This window comes from Osmia bicornis, chromosome 13 (assembly GCF_907164935.1).
Source record: "Osmia bicornis bicornis chromosome 13, iOsmBic2.1, whole genome shotgun sequence".
Classification (NCBI taxonomy): Eukaryota; Metazoa; Arthropoda; class Insecta; order Hymenoptera; family Megachilidae; genus Osmia; species Osmia bicornis.
The window spans coordinates 9380457-9398114 of NC_060228.1; the positions used below are offsets into that span (position 1 = coordinate 9380457).

Here is a 17658-nt window from a genome sequence, read left to right on the forward strand (position 1 = left end):
CGGTTTGTACGTGGCTTCACGTTCCTCGTTGTACTCGTAATTACCATAAATGGCCAAACGAGATTCCGGAATAACGTCACGGACGCGTTTCGCTCGATAATCGACATTTTCTTTATATTTTACGCTCACCTTATGATACTATCGTTATGAAAATTTACATTTCAATTAATACGAGTGAACGGTTAAATAATCATTGATAAATTTCACCTGAATCCACAGTGATTGATTCAATTTTTGAAAGGGGTCTTCTTTGTCAAACGTCCACGCTTTGTCTGCTATTAGACTAATGTTCGCATAGGCGCTATTTAAAAGCTCTTCGTCGTATGACGGGAATGAAGATATCATTATCTGAACATTATAACCAATCGAATGTATTTTAATAATCAATTAAAATGACGTAATTATCAACGATCTCGTTTATTTCACGATATCTATAATTATTCAGGGTTGCAAACGGTTCATTTAATCGTCCATTCGTCCTGTCAATATGGACAAATAAGAAAAAATATTAAAAATATCGATAAAAGAATTAAGATATATTCAAGCCAGAGTCGATCAAGCTGATCAGGTCGATCGGCTTTGCTTTAGAAAAGATAAAAGAAAGGAAAAAAAAAAACAACAACAACAACAACAACAACAAAACCAGTGGATTGTGTTCTACGATTTCGTTGATTTTTCACTCGCGATAGACGTCAAAAAGGTAAAACAGACGAGAAATTTAGTTCCTCGCTTTTTCTGTAGGGCGCAGTTCGTTCGTTTTCTGCGCTCGACCGAATCGATTGATTATAATTTTTGTACATATTAACATTTCGCTTATGCATATATTGCACATAAGTGTCAAAATTGATATCTGAAATAATATGTTCTTAAATATTTCGTATCAAAATCACGCCATAGGAAAGTGTTATTAAACCAATATTCCCCTTCGTTTATTACATAATTATAATAATATAAAATATAATACAAGTCGGGTGTTCCTAAAAAAAAGTACATTATTCGATTTTTTCGCTGATATTTATTGTATGAACGATTCCATTACGATTAGCATTACAGTTTCGAAACTTCTACCAATGGCTGTGATTGGTGGTTTCATTCGGCATCCTTTCATTTCGACCAATCAGACGCGTCGTTGTGTGAGCGAGTGCGTCGATTTGTGGCGCAGTGCAGCATTCCTCTTCGAAGCTTCGTCCGTCTTTCACGTGTCTGCAACAGGTAAGATTAAATTATCTTCAAATATTAAACTAAATTGCCGATCGGGTGTTAAAAGTACAAAAAACAGAATAAACCATCGAAGAGAAGTATAGATTCTCGTACTTTGACATTAATTCGGCATTTTCTTCAATAATACAAGAGTTGAAAATTTGTGCTCTTGCCGCGATTGTACAATGAGGTTAGAACAGCAGAATTTGAATTACTTTCCCTTTTACATCGTTAATTTCCTAACCAATATTGATCGTTTTTAATATTCTTTCACACAATTTACTGTTTGATATTTAATAACGTTCTATCTTGAGCATCGTAATATTATGAGATCTGTTCGTCTACCGGCTTCGGTTCGGCTGGGGACGAACATTACCGAATAATACCGAACGGTGCTGATCGGTCTTCGGCAGGAACGAAGGTCTCGCCATTTCTCTCGCGAACGTCAAAGTGACAAGACGTGTTGAGAGCATCCTTCCGTATCAGTAGTAGGTGCGAATTCTACCTATTAAAATATTTTGCATAAATTATAGTTCGATCGTTTATTAGAAATAATTTTATCATTGTTGATTAAATTTTATTTACATAAATTCGTATTTCTTATTTGTTACAGATATTTGATGGATATTGAAAAGACGCCATGACACCTGATATGGGATTGAAATAGAATTTCGTAAAAATTTATTCTTTTAATTTATTCTAATCAATTGTTAACATTTATTATTACTTGTTTTTTATTGAGTCGTTGTTAATTGTAAGCATATTTGATAATCACTTGCTACCAAAGTCAAGAAAGAAAAGATTAGAGACATTTTTCTTCTTTAACCAATTCATAGAAAAAGAATAATTAATTTTTCATTTTATTAAATAATTTCGTCCAGTATTTTAATACATTTGTTTTAAACTAGAACCAAATTGAAATAATTCGTATTCTACTGCAAATGATTGCTTCTCTTCTGCAATTATTAATTATTTTAAACAATCTATTTTTGTTAAATCGTAATAATTATATTATAATATCCAGTTTTCGATGCAAGTTTAAATTAAAATAGAATCACGTTTTTAAATCACATGCTGTTTAAGCATGGCTAATTATTAGACTTTGCTTATTGAAAAGAATTGGATAATATATAAATGATGCTGTAATAGAATTTCCAACAATTTGTAGTATGCTTACAATCTTAACAACAAAAATCCTCTGCTTTAATATAATAGTCTATTATCTTTATTATCTTATTTGATTTTCTATCGATGTAATATTCATTGAAATAATTATCAACAATTATTTAAAACATTTCATTTCAATCTAGGATCAATATTCAGCTTTAACAATATTTGTGCTCGTTGAATATATTTCACGAACATAGATATTTTCATTTACAAGCCATTAATAACAGTATTTCCGTTACGAATGCTTAATAAGAAGAATGTTGTTTTGTATATTTCCACCCAGCCCATCCCTGCTCACTAAGTTTTTCTTTCAGGAATTGTTGTGGCCGCGCGCAATGCGGTCGGTAGAGTCAGTGTTTGTACGAACATATTTCCAATGTTTTGATTTTTTCAAGGGTGAACTGGCCCTGAATAGAGTTGCGTTTGTACAGTTAGGAAACACGCGAAAGTAGAGTCAGTGTTTACTGCGTATTATAAAATATTTTCTAGAGCATCGCGGCTCTGATTTTTCTTTTTCCATCGTGAAAGTAGAGTCTTTATAATTGTTCGCTGGAAATTATTTACGGTCGCGTTAATATTTTTATTTTTAATCTTTTTTTTAATTGCTCGATATATCCGGAATTAGAGTCAAAGCACCACTGAAGAGGAGTCTTGGGCGTTGCTCCATAAGGAAAGAGTGTAAGTATCTTATTACTTCACTTAATTGCTAATATTTTATAAAATTCAATTTCATATGTAATTTTATTAGAATAAAAATTGATAATTTTCAAAATTAACCGTAATTCTTCTTTTTTTCTTACAGATGAATTTTTTGATTTTGCCGAGTTCCTGGATATCCTGATGATGGCTTTCTTCACGACTTCCGTCTTGGTACGTCACTTAATTGCTTTTTATTAAAATATAATAATTTACAATTTCAACACTTAATAATTGAGATTTCTTTATAATTGCTAATACTTTCTAAAATTCAATTTCATATATAATTTTATTAGAATAAAAACTGATAATTTTCAAAATTAACCGCAATTCTTTTTTTTTTTTGTTACAGATGAATCTTCTCCTACAAGGCAGCCTCCTAACTGGTGTTGTCCATCCTCCTACTTGACTGTCGGAAGAAGAGTATATCTGCGAACGGTGAGTCGCATGTTTTATGGTTCCTCTGGTGCCCAATCATGTCGTAGGACGAATGGTCCGAATCGACACGGGTCACTGGTTGTATACGTGGTTAGCAAGCACAGTGACCATGGGTATGATTAGTAATCATACCCATGAGTAGTAACATTTTTATTGTTTAATTTCATTTAGTTCAGGCTAGGTCTTCTTGCACTCCGCGTTTTAATATCATTATGAAATATATGAATGCTTTTAAATGTTCTTAAATGTTCTTAACTGTGGAATTAGAATATTTTAATACCGAAACAATTTTATTTAGTTTGTCTGTAATACAGAAGTCAAATACTATCTGACTTAGTTATTGCGATGGTTCAAAGCAATATAATATTGATAGTATTATTTTAATTACATTTTGTACATTATAAATTCAAATAGAATTTGAGAATTTTTTCAAATTTCGTTCATCCAATAGCGAAGTTTAACTTATTTACAAGTTCATGAAAAAATGAACAATTTATGTGCAAGAAGACAATTCGTGACGGGTAGATTTCCAAGTCAGAGTGATCTATTTCAAAACGTTTTGCGTATTGTTGAAAATTTACTCTGAGGAGGGAGTCGCCCGAGGATGTTTTAATTTTTTCTTTTTTTCATTGTAAAGAATTTTTAATTAGTCATTTTGCTTTCAATAAAATATCAGATTCAATTTTGACATTAAATTCCTTTTTATTAGAGTTTTGCCTTTATTAAATTAGTGTTGCGAGAAATTTCCGACGCGAGAGTAAATATGACGATGCACTGACTAGTATTCGGTGGGAATCCTTTTGGTTTTTAATCTCAATCCTATGTATTATTTAATTAATCAAATTAGTTACAAGGATTCCGCGGCATAAGACCGTGAACACCATCTCTGGGAGATATACCCATGCATTACTAGGCCTTTGCAGGCGCAGCTTTAGAATACGGAACATATGAAACCATATGTTACCATATTCTAAACTGCAGTCCTTTTGTCTATACTATGGGCGTCCGTCAATCTGACACCGTTGGATGCAACGTGTTGGACGGGCGGGTAGCGCTCTTAGCGAAGGGGTGCACTCTGTCCTGGCGTTACGACGTCCAGGCGGGGTGGGTGGTATGTAGCGTCTGGCGTATGAACTAGGGGGCGTGAGACCCTTCGTTGCCAGCTGATATTAGCAGTGCACCATGTTTGCGTCATAATTGCTCTATTTTCCTTTTCAGTATTTGTTCTTAAAGCTTTATATTTACAAAGTCAAGTCACTTTTATTCAATTAAAATAGTGAAATATTAGCCCGTTAGATGTTTATGTACTAATCATGTTTGTAGATCAGGATTTTCAGATTTAACCCCTTCCGTGTTTATTGCCAAAGCCCATTCACGTGCCCAGGTGCTACTTGGGTGGGTAGAGGCAATGGGCACGATGACCTAGTTCATAAGAATAATAATTAATAAGCGGCTGGCATTGTGTTAGTATATCGTGCACGACGTAATTTCCACATATGGTGTGTGTGTGTGTTTTAGGCTGTGGGATTGCGTCGGTTTAATAACTTTTTCATTTAACTTTCAATTTGAAATAATATTTTATTCAACAAGATGTAGGTATGTACAATGAACGTACAAACCAAATAGTATTATTACCATTACTATTACCAAGATTATTACCATTATTATGAAATATTCTATATCAAAGTAGTTAATTAAATTTTGTAATTATCATTATACGCAATGATTGCTAGCCTTGCCAGACGATTTCAGTGAAAAATGGTACGTACCGTAGAGTGTGATGTGAGATGAAACTCGGGTGACGGAGGCGTCCCGGGACGTTCTCTCTAGTGTAGGCTCTTGCGCCCGGGTGGAGTGTATGGGGGTCGTGGAATGAATTTTTGTGAGAATGTGATTTTGCCATTTTTAAATATAGCGTTAGGTAGGTAGGTAGTATACCTTCTGGTGTGTGTGTGTGATAGATTGTAAGTAGATAGGGCCGGGACAGGTTGTCACAGTCTCTTGGTCGGGTAGGCGCGATTTCGCGTGATCAACCTGTACCTGGAATATATTTGAAGAATTGACGATACTATTGATACGAACGGAGTATGCCGTTCGCCTTCGATTCTATTTGTACAATTTTTCAAATTTTTGGCGACTTGATAAGTCGTCATACGCGATCGCGATGGCACGAAACGCACAAGTTCTGCTCGAGCACGGCACGTGTGCACGAACAACGACTTATATAAAGTCCTTTTTCGTCCACGTGTCAATTAGTGTTTCGCGATTTTTCTTTTTTGTTCATTGTTTTTTTTTTGTTTTGCGAATTTGCAAGTCTCGAGCTTTAGATATAAGTTTCAGGCGGGTGGACCGCCCGAAGAAAGAGGAGGCTATATGCCGAAGCGCCCCGACAAACTGTCTTTCAAGAGGGGAACTACTAATGATTTTGCATCCTTTTGCAAAAAAGGATGGGCAATCATTATCGTTATTACTTTGTCACTGTGCTTGCCTGTAGTTGTAGTTTTGTAATTTCAGGAGAAGAGGGGGCCCGTGACCCCCATGATTTTGGGCAAATCGCGTTTTCAATTTAGTATTGCGAATGAATATCGAACACGGTTCAATTTAATGTTGCGTATGCATGATTATCGCGATTTTCATTTAGTGTTGCGAACTTTAAATATCGCGTTTCTTTCTTGCATTGCTTTAAAATAGAATTTAACTTTTCAATGTTGATTGCTTTAAGATTTTTGAGAGTTTTGCTTTTTAATGTTCATTGCTTTAGTGTTGCGAGTAAAAGATTCACGGTTTGAGAATCCCCGTTTTTTGCATTTTAATTGCATGTTTGTTAAAGATAGCGTTGCGAATGACATTAGCGCGATTGTTTCCCAGTGTTGCGACTTATAAATACGCGATTGCTTTGCATTAGTTTATAGAGTTCCCTGCTAATTAGTGTTGCGGTAATGAATATTCGCGTTTTGCATTAGAGTTGCGATATATGATGAAATGCCCAGAAACGATCGAACGAAGTGGAGTTGCCATGGTCCATAAGGCAGCTATGGACCAGCTGCCGTGATACAGCCTTGGATTGGCAGTACCCGATTTTTAGATTAGTGTTGCGTCTTAGAAAATTCGGTAGATTTGAGTAGTGTTGCGTTACAGTTCGCGTTTTCTATTTTTCTCTTTTTTTCAGCTTAGTGTTGCGCATAATGGAGCAGCCTTCACGCGTACGCTTTTGTACATATTATGTAATTAATGAAATTAGTGTTGCGAATGAATCCGCGATTGTTATTAAATTAGTGGAAGTAACTATGACTCACATTCGGTGGGAGTCCTTTTAAGGATTCCGCGGCCTGAGACCGTGAACACCATCTCATGGGAGACAAACCCATGCATTACTAGACCTTTGCAGGCGCAGTTTTATAATACGGAACATATGAAACCATATGTTACCATATTCTAAACTGCAGTCCTTTTGTCTATACTATGGGCGTCCGTCAATCTGACACCGTTGGATGCAACGTGTTGGACGGGCGGGTAGCGCTCTTAGCGAAGGGGTGCACTCTGTCCTGGCGTTACGACGTCCAGGCGGGGTGGGTGGTATGTAGCGTCTGGCGTAAGACTAGGGGGCGTGAGACCCTTCGTTGCCAGCCGATGTTTTGTCATAGTTCAGAATGTTTGCAATTTGAAAATTAGTGTTGCGTGTGATTTCGGTTTGTTTTATAGGGTTTGTTTAGGGATTGCTCTTATGGGCAGTCAAACTTTTCTTTTCAGGTTCCCCTGTACCCTCCCTCCCACTGCCATGCCCCCATTCTTTTTTTTTTCTTCCCATTTTTAAATTTTGAAAATTTTGAGCATTCGGTTATTGGAAATACTGTTGAATAATATATGAATTTAATGTTTTCAGGATATTATTAGACACGATAAAGTTTTAAAGAGAACTTTATTCAAAGTTTTATTTAAAATGGAAATTCATTTTATTTTTTGATGATTGGTGATAATTTATTTCAAGGAATATTTGTTCATTCGAGGTAGTTTATTAAATCACTTTTATAAATTTTCAAATTCTTTTCCTGAAAAGCAAAGTCCACTCGCGATTTTTTTTTCAGTTTTCCCATTTACAATAAATTTCCATTGAAAGGTGTATTGAATAATATAATGCAATAAAGTCAAGTAGAGTCATGGTTGTATGTACATACATATGTACGTATATTGCAGTAAAAGATAGTTGTTTCAATTAAATTATCGTATACTGTTTATTAACAAATGAACGAATATTAAATACTATAAAATGAAAAACTGTCCTTTTAAATCAAATCACTTATTGAGTGACGATGTATTTTTCTAAATCTTTTTTTTTCTTTATTTTGGTACTGAAATTGTATTGATGTTCCTTCTTTTTATTGGAAATGAGTCATTAACAATGATTCTGATTTTTGTGAAATTTTGTGTGTACTAATGCATCTTCTTTCTAGCTATTAAACTTTTTGTCTTGATATGGATTCAATTAATAAGTTTCTGTTGCAGAGAAATATCTCAGGACGTATTTTGGTAATTAATCCTTTTTAGTTTGTTTCAAGAAGTATTCTGGTGAGGACGACAAAATCAACAAATTCGTTGTATTTATTTATGTACAGCCCTTAAAATTGTTATATAAACACGTTGTAAGTTTATGGTTTTGTAGAATGATTATATCTTACGTTAATGAGGAGCGCTCGTATAGACAGGTATTCTTAGTAATATAAGTATGTAGGACAAATATGCAATTGTTCTACTGTATTTATTAATTACAGATCTGTAATCAAAATCAAAATTAAAAAATGGTAGGTAGTGAATAAAAATAATACTCCTTTTGTTGTTCGTTTGCATAACAGTCAAAAACGTTTTGCAAGTGTGCATCAAGAGGATGATGGTATTGAATAAAAATAAAAATTTGCATAAATGGAGGGTGGATCGTTATTATTTGATGACTAATTAATAATTGTATCATTATTTCTATGGTATATTTATTAATTATGCAGCAAATAACACGAGCGAATTGGCTGCGAAAATGCTTTTTTTCTATTTAATCGCTGTTATATTTTTTTACAGTATTGTTTAATTATGTACTTATACATATAGCATACATGTGTCATGTGTTATTTGCGAAAGGTAACGTAGTATAGCATGCCGTTAGTTGGATGCAATAATTCAGGTGGCGCTTAAATCAGTTTCTGTTCAGCTTAATTTTAATCGTCGAAACGATTTCTCGTCTTTTTTTCGTTCCATTATGGCGTCCTCCCATTTCGACCAATCAGATTCATCGTTGAAGGGTTGAGGAGGATTTGGGAAGGATTTCATAAAAAAAGAAGCAGAAATAAAAACGTTTCAATCTTAAATTTTGAATTGCGTTAGTATTGTCTCACTAATGGGGTGGAAAAGTAATTTTAGAATGGTAGAATAAAATATAAAGATTAATATTTTTTTACAAATCTCTTGTTTATTACAAATACGATCGATGATAAAGTAGACCATTCGTACCATTCACACAATTTGTACAAATCAGGCGTACGCTATTTACAACGAAACAATTTACACAATTTTGACGATCGTTGGTGCGATAGTTTGATAATTGTTCGAAACATTGGAGAGAAAAAAAATCAGTCTGGTAGTAACACTCTGTCCAACGTTTGCGATGATTGTACATACGAAAACGTTGAATAAGTAGAGTTGTAGTCGTTAGGACACGGCTACCACGAGGAACGCGAAGAAAAAAGATGAAGCATCTCTTCTTCATTTTTTTTTTTTTTTTTAATGATCATCGTTTGATTATAATATGTATATTGTACGAGTGTATCGAGATTATCTGGCACAGATCGTTAAGGTACTTTATATACAAGTTGGTATAATAATAGTTACGTGTAATTACGTTCGCGATACAATCGTACAATATTTTTCCGAATCTTTAAGATTCGACGAAAGAAGAAATATTTTTCTAACATTTATCTCTAACTCCGGTACTCGCGATTCGCGAGAACAGATTCGTTTTAATTGAAAATGATCATCGCGGATTATTTACAAATTCACACAATTATCCCGACAGAATGAATTAACGCGAGACGATCCATTAAATTATCGACGACACGTCGCGTCGCGTCGCGTCGCGTCGCGTCGACATTGTTTCAAGATTATAAATCAAACGATGTGTTTGTTATCTTGATTAAATAATCGATCGTCTCGAGCATTCTTTTATTATTATGGCAAGACAAAACGTTACGTTGTTGATTTTTCACCGATCGGGAAACGAAGAAACGTAACGATTCGTTTATCAATCTATAATAAATGTCCGCTTCGTCTTTCTCGTTTATGGCTTGGCTCGATTGACAATCGATCATTGGCTTGATCATTGATCGCGCGAGTATTATTAATTTCGTGGTAGTTTGACGAATTGACAAAAGACGTTGACAAATCGTTTCTCATCTTCGAACGTTTAATCACGTCCGTGTTGTTAAAATGAAACAAGGTAAACAAGGTGAACAAGGTAAGAGGGTGTGATTTGTCTAAACGAAATTTTAAGTAGGATAAGATGATAGGCGTAAAAAAAATATGAAATGGACGTATAATAGTATATAATAGCCTTTTGGAAAAATTGTAAAATGTTCAAACGTATTCCTCGGAAGGCTTGGGTATACTAGCTGGCAGTCTAAGCGTACTTGGAACGCGATTGGCACTGTCCGGCAGTTCCGCGATATCGACGAACACTCCGACCAGACTATCAAAGTTTAGTCCCCAATTAAGTAGATAATCCCAGCTGAGCGCTGTCGTAGTGGTCGATGGTGATCCGCTATTAGGAGGTCTGTAAAGTCCTCCCATATGGGTGGAGAGATCATCGTCGGAAGCTACCAAAGTACTGAGAGATCCTCGAAAAGAACTATCAAATGCATCGTAATTGACATTGGGTGGCAACGGGGGTTTAGTAGTTTGCGAGGATTCGTTGCTTCGTTGATTGACCACCACCACCTCTTCGTCGTCTTGCTTGGCAAACGGGTTATCCGAACGTTTATCACCGACTAAGGAGGTGTTATCGTATTCAGAACAGGTGAAACTGTCGTTCCCACTCTCGTCGGTTGTCGAAGAGTTTCTTCTTTCGAGTCTCTCGACAGGTGGGGTGTGTCTTCTGTGAAGATGAAGGGCAGCATGGGTAGGCGGACCCCTGGCCTCGCTCGACGAGCTCACCGCATCCAGAGTCGACACCAGACTGGACGTTCTTGGTCTCGAGTTGAGTCTCTCTATCTCTTCCGCGGTCAGACCCATCGGTCCTGACGAGACATTGTTCACAGAGTTTTCGTTGTTGGATTGCGGGGCCTTGCGACTAGCCGTAGATCCGGACAATTGACTCATGATGGGTGAATTAAGGCTTCTCTCGCTGTTAGAGTTCAACGCGTCTTTGCCGACTCCTCCGGAGGAGGATGTGGTTGCTAAAAGTGCGCTTTGCAACGGTTTCCCGCTGATGTCGTGCAAGGTCAGTATCCTCGGTTGCTGAGCGGATAATTCGCTGCTGGGTGACAATCTGGCGAGTGGGGTGCTTTGTAGGAGTTTCTGAGTTGGTCCGGGTGGTTGACTGACTACGTTAGGCGGTGGCAAAGCCCTCGGTGGGAAGGGACCGGTGTGCCTGTGCTGTTGTCCGCTGTGCTTGTGATGGTTCGCGTAGTTATTGATGGGCGGTGGGGTGGCTTTGTACTTGCGCATGCCATCGCGGTACCCTTTGTAATGGTAGACTATGTCGATGTCACTCGGTGCTATGGAACTAGCATTCTCCAAGTCGTAGTGTTCCGGCATCTCAGGTTCTGGGTTGTGCTCGTGCGAGTGCAACGAGCTTTGACCCGGTGGAGGTAAAGGCGGGTGTTCGTCCCGAATGGGCGGTGATTTCGTTACCTCTCTTTCGATTATGTCCGGCCTCTGTGGTCGATGTTGTTCGCTCGTCGCGTTCATCTCTCGTTCCTTGTACTTCTTCGAGATTAATTCTGGCCCCATATGACCCACTCCACGCAGGTCTGACGCATCGGAGATGTAGGTGTTTTCGTGTCGGGACATGAGATTGTCATTACCGGTGCCAACAAGCGAGTTGCCGGTCATTATCGCGTTCGTGTTCTTATTCACCACCGACGGGGCAGACTTTTCTTTGTTTTGTCGTCTCAATCGAAAAACTATGAAGCTGACCAGAATGGCGATCAATAGGATAACGAAGAACACTATTACCAGAGTGATCCCTATGCTCAGCGGATCAGCGGTGGCTGCTGCACTGATTCCGATAAGCCCTCTGCATCCGGTGTTCACTTTACCGTGATAGAATACTTCCTTAAAGATCGAGCCAGACCCATTGAACGGTTGGATCTCGTTGTTGATGGTGAAGTTAGCCAAACAACCTTCGAAACTTCGGGCGCCAGCGCTGTGAGCATAGTACAGGTCCTGGCTAACCCCACCGATCGATAAGACGGACAAGTACGGATCCAGGAAGTCGTGAACACCGGCAGAGTCCAGCTCTTCGCCCATCTGAACACCGTCCACCAACAATTTTAGTCCTCGCAGATAGGAATGAAGGGTCAGGTTGTGCCACTGGCCGTTCGCTAGGCCTCCTTCGATATTGCCAGACATATTCACCGGTGATCCCAGCAGGGATGCATAAAACAGTTGTCCATTCCGAAGCTGAAAAACATCGTACGTTCGTTTTAGAGATTTCTCTCTTTTCAAAAATCCATATCAATTTCTTACCTCCACCGATGTGAAATGCTTGTTCGTTGCCGTGTACATCAGAATACCGTCAGACTTGACCGACCTGAACATCAGACCGATCGTCTTCATCGGTGATGGATTTGTTATAAAGCTAGTATCCTCGTTGACTGCTCGTTTCGTTCGATTTTTCTCCCACACACTTGAACCACCGTACAAGAATTCTAACAGTTGCATCCTTCTGTGTTTCTCTGAAATCTAAATTCCCAAAAGCTTTTTAATTCTAGACTTATTTCTCCTTGATTAAACGGTCATTTTTATTATTTCTCATCCGTGTATTCGCGTACCTTGAATTCAACGTATCCACCCTCGCTCAGAGTAACAGGATCAAGCGCAGCTTCGCAGTTGGGTGCCGTTAATGATCCGCATTGACAAGTTACTTGATGCCACTTGTCGTAGCAGTTTGAGTTCGCTTCGCAAACAGAGATCGGATCCTTTGCATTCTTGACACAAGGATTCTTCTTCGATCTGATGCAAGTAGATTTCACCCCTCGAGACGCGATGGGATTCGATAAATTCAAGGCTCTACCGTTTACGGATACCGAGTGTACGCATCCTACAAAGTCGTCAGAATGCACTTGTCCTGGCCTTTCTAACACCGGGTCTGCGTTCTCCAGTCCTCCCACCAGAAGGGGGTTGTTATTGAAATTTAGGGTTCTGACAAAAGAGAGAAGAAAGGAATGATCTCTAATGCAAAAACTGGTCATTCAGTCGGTATGTATGGATACTAACCCAGTTGGTCCCACGTCGTCCGCATAGCAAGTTCCATCACCTGGCCTGCAATCCTCGCAAATATCTCCGTGTTCTCTGCACAGGGATACGCTCAAAGACACGACTCTTCCATTTCTAGTTGCTGTTACTTTCCTCCATTCTCCATCCGACACGGATTGTTCTGTTTTGATGGTGATGGAGGTGATGGCGCTTCGCGCACCTCCGTACGAAAAGACCACTCTTCCGTTCACTAATTCCAACACGACAAAGTCTGAACGTCCTCCGGTTTGCGGGGCATAATTGTAGAGTAACAATGCGTCTGGTTTCGTGGTCGCAAAGACGATAGTTATGTCGTTGGTGTTCGAATCGAGAGCTGGGAAGGCCATGTAGGATAATTCTTCGAATCCAAATGTGGACCTTTCGCAGTGCCTTCCGTAACGACCTTCTGGACAGCTGCATCTGTAGCCGGGTTTCTCTCCTACGCATAAACCTCCGTAGAGGCAAGGGTTCGGCCTGCAAGAATCCGTGATCGCTTCGCAATGGTTTCCTCTGTAGCCAGCTCGGCATAAGCAGAAGAAACTAAAGCTGTCTGGACTCTTCCTGCAGGATCCACCGTTTCGGCAAGGATTACTCGCGCAAGCATCGCCCCTCTCCAGTTCGCATAATTTTCCTTCGCGATCTATCGGACAACTGCACTGAAAGTCGTATCCTAATCGTCGACATTGCCCTCCCTGAAAATTATTCGTTCCACTTTCAATTAGTAAGATAATTACGAGTATAGATACGCGGTGATGATGATAAAATTCTTACGAGTAAACAAGGATTCGGCGAGCAAGGATCTTGCCTCCTCTCGCATCTATCTCCGGTGAATCCATCGCGACACTTGCAGCTCATTTCGTGCATCATTCTCGGTGACGTTAGAATCAATGCTTGGCTGTCAGTGATTCTAGCGTCGTTATATATAACCAATTTATCGCTGCAACTACCTCCGTTCTCACAGGGTATACGTTTGCACGGCGAATAACCGATGGTAAAGGTTTTTCCCTCCAAAAGTGATTTAATTTTGTCTCGATTACGATTTAGTAGCTCGGCGACATCATATTTACTGCGGTATCCTATTAAACATTAAACATTAAACATTAAACATTATACACATATAATAAATAGAAAAGAAAGAAAGATGGTAGAGTTTGGTGGTGTAATTGATGTAATTACCTTGAGGAGATTCTATTGCCAAATGAATATTTAAGTCGGATGCATTCTCTCCAAGACTAAAGATCTTCAAATTGTCACCGATTTCTATCTCTTCCTGTAACACGTCCAGCAAGGCACGATAGTTTTGGCTTAGAAAATCTCTTGCACTCAATTTTGACACTTGCAGTGTCACACTGTTTTCGATCGTAGTATTGGTAAAGACGAGGAATTCAACGGTCACTTTGGACACCACGTTCGGATGGCGACCGTCGTTACCGGAAACGCTTAGGGAGTAGCCGACTCCTATGGCAGGAAATTTCAATTCGTCGTTACTTATCTAACGAGTAAGTAAGTAAGTTAATTAGAATTATTAGGAGGGGAACGTTTCAAACCTGGCGTGATTTTTTTCGTATGAAGATCACAGGCAGTAGGAATACTAAGAATCCTCGAATTGGAACCTTGAAGAATCTTGCAGGAATAGGTACCGGTGATATCTGGATCGTTAGGATGTACATCAGCGATCTTTCCTAATGGAATTTCTTCGTTGAAAGAATGAACGATCACGTGGACCGATCTGGGTGACGATGGACTGTCGTTCTGGTCCGTAACGATGACAGTTATCGTATGCTCGTTCCTCATTCGCGGTATTCCGGAATCTTCAACTTGGATCTAAAAAAAAAAAAAAAAAAATTTTTTGGTAATTGTGTTATAATATTATTAGGCATTGAATTAATCAATTCGTATACAAACCACAAGATCCAACTGAGGCATCGCTTCTCTGTCCAAACTCCTAGTAGTCTTGAGCACTCCGGTATGCTTATCCAAAGTGACCATATCGCTCTGTCTTCCCCCAACTAATTTATACGTAAAGGGTGCTCCATTTGGTGGCAAATCGGGATCGGTAGCACTAAGGGTCATGATGATAGTTCCAGCAGGTTCATTCTCGTTCACGTAGCCAATTACCTCCGGTGGATCGAAGATGGGTCCATTGTCGTTTATATCGGAAAGTTCGATATGGACTAGAGCGGTACCGGTCTGAGGTGGTGATCCAGTATCTATGGCGCCTATCGTTAAATCGTAAACTGGGATAGTTTCACGATCCAATTGCTTGGCAGTTTCTATATCTCCAGTTTGTGGGTCTACTTTGAAAGCTTGTCCAATGTTACCGCCAATGATGGAATATGAAAATTGATTATTCTGCGGTTTGATGTCCTTGTCGACTGCCCTGACGGTGAGAACACGAGTTCCGTGAGCAGCACCCTCTGACACCGTCGCGTCGTAGTTGGTCTGCAAGAACTCTGGAGGGTCATTTCCATCCTGAATAGAGACGATAACTTGAGCTTCGTCGGTATCGTTGCCGCGTATCCCTCCACCATTCTTCGTCATCACCGTCAACACCACTCTGTTTTGCGTTTCGCGGTCCAGCCGCCGGGCAACCCGGATGATACCAGTCTCGGAACCAATAGAGAATCCTCTATCGTTCGAGGAACCGACGAATAGATAGTAAACGCGACCATCTTCACCGGCGTCTTGGTCGGTCGCTTGAACCAGACCAACGGAGGTGCCAACTTCTGCACTCTCGGACACGTCCATGTGAAAGACGGGTTGAATGAACTTTGGATAATACTCGTTTACGCCTGTAACGTGCACCAGCACGGTCGTGAATCCGACCATTTGTGGATTCGAGTCTGGATTAGCAGCGACTATGTCTAACGTGTACTCGTTGGCCTCCTCGTAGTCGAAGCTGATCACCGAACTGATTTCCCCGGTGTCTTCGCGGATCCGGAAATGATCTTTCCCTGTGCCACCTAGGATCTTGTATTGCACCACCGCGTACTTTGGCGAGTCGATGTCCCGAGCGACTACCTTGTAAACGAAACTCTCTGGCGGTGAATTCTCCAATAGATAAGCTTCGTAAACAGTTTGGTTGAAGGTTGGAGGATTATCATTGATATCGGACACATTCACAGTCAATGTCGCAACAGCTTGCTTAGCCTCGAACCCTAAATCCGTAGCGGTGATGTTTAGTCTATATTCCTGCACCAGATCGTAATCCAAAGGTTCCAGTATAGTAACAGCACCGGTGATGGAGTGTACAAAAAACTCGTTCCTTTCATTTCCAGCCGATATCTTGTATCTGATCATTCCGTTCGGACCGTCATCGCCATCGGTGGCGCTCACTGTCAATATGGTAGTGTTAACGGGTTCGTTCTCTGGTACTCTCACTTGATAGCTATCCGCGGCAAAGGTTGGGGCGTGTTTGTTCTCTCCTGATATCACCAGAGTCAACGAAACTTGATCTTTCTGCGGTGGGACACCCTTGTCGATTGCCTGAGCCTTCAACAAGAAGGTGCTGCCCACCGAAATGCTGGTCAGACTTTTTTTAACGTAAACCCATCCAGTCTTTTCATCGATAGAAAAGTATTCGGTTCCGTTAACGTTCGTCAAGAAATAACCGATCTCTGCGTTCACACCGAAATCAGCATCATCGTTGGCCACTAACTGAATCACTCGTTTGCCAAGTCCGTAGTTCTCAGGTACAGGGTACAAATAGGATCTTTGTTCGAACTTTGGAGCATTGTTATTCGCGTCAACAACGTTCACGTACACTATTGTCCTCGAGGATAACGGTGGCTTTCCATTGTCCGTAGCGACCACTGTCAAAGAGTATAAATTCTCTGGAGAAGATGGACGATGAGTGTGTTTGTATTTTAACGTCTTTTTGCTGAACACGTCTCCGGTGGCTGGGTCGACGGTGAACAAATCTGACGGTTGTAATAAACTGTAAGATATCACTGAATTTGGTCCTTGTTTGTCACGATCGATCGCAGTCACTTGGCCAACGTGTGCAACAGGCGGTTGTAGCTCTGGGAAGTGGAAGTGATAAGAATTCTGCTCGAATTCTGGTGAATTATCGTTTTGGTCTTGGATGGTTATCGTGAGGGCGGTTGCTGCTTGCCAGGCACTGTCTGCCGCCACCAGCTACGCGATAAAAATCACATCGATATTATTATTATTTCCCTGAATATACTAAGCCAATGAATTTTACTATACATATAATATGTATGTTACGTATATTTAAATACCATTTAATTAACGGTAATACCAACTTTTAGCAAATACTCGTCTTGTTCTTCTCTATCCAAGTGTCCATCTACGGTCACATTTCCGCTAAGAGGGTCAATAGCGAATTTCCTTCCAGGATTGTCCGTAAAACTATAAGTAACGTTAGCATTTTGGCCAATGTCACGATCACTGCTAGTTATCTTAATAACAAAAGTGCCAATTTCTGCGTTCTCTGTCACGTTTACGCTAAATAATCGGGTAAATTGCGGAGGGTTATCATTCTTATCCAAAACAGTGACCAGTACGGTTGCTGTGCCAGTTAAGGATACTTGTCCTTGATCTCTAGCTTCTACGATCAACTCGTAAGAAGCAATCTAAAGAAAGAAAGAAAGAAAGAAAGAAAGAAAGAAAGAAAGAAAGAAAGAAAACAAAATTAGC

At 39.6% G+C, this 17658-nt stretch overlaps 1 protein-coding gene across 1 annotated transcript in view; it reads right to left on the bottom strand.

Moving 5' to 3' along the window:
• Positions 1-9335: 9335 nt before the first annotated feature.
• The window catches only part of LOC114880286 (cadherin-related tumor suppressor), a 52481-nt gene continuing 44158 nt past the window's right edge, over positions 9336-17658 (bottom strand). The window contains exons 13-21 of the mRNA XM_029196149.2: positions 17265-17594; positions 14905-17136; positions 14547-14823; positions 14176-14454; positions 13771-14075; positions 12982-13691; positions 12537-12906; positions 12232-12447; positions 9336-12165 (exon numbers count right to left, since the gene is read on the bottom strand). Of these exons, the coding sequence (XP_029051982.2) occupies positions 10120-12165; positions 12232-12447; positions 12537-12906; positions 12982-13691; positions 13771-14075; positions 14176-14454; positions 14547-14823; positions 14905-17136; positions 17265-17594 (6765 nt within the window). The 3' untranslated portion in view covers positions 9336-10119. The remainder of the gene's footprint in view (positions 12166-12231; positions 12448-12536; positions 12907-12981; positions 13692-13770; positions 14076-14175; positions 14455-14546; positions 14824-14904; positions 17137-17264; positions 17595-17658) is intronic.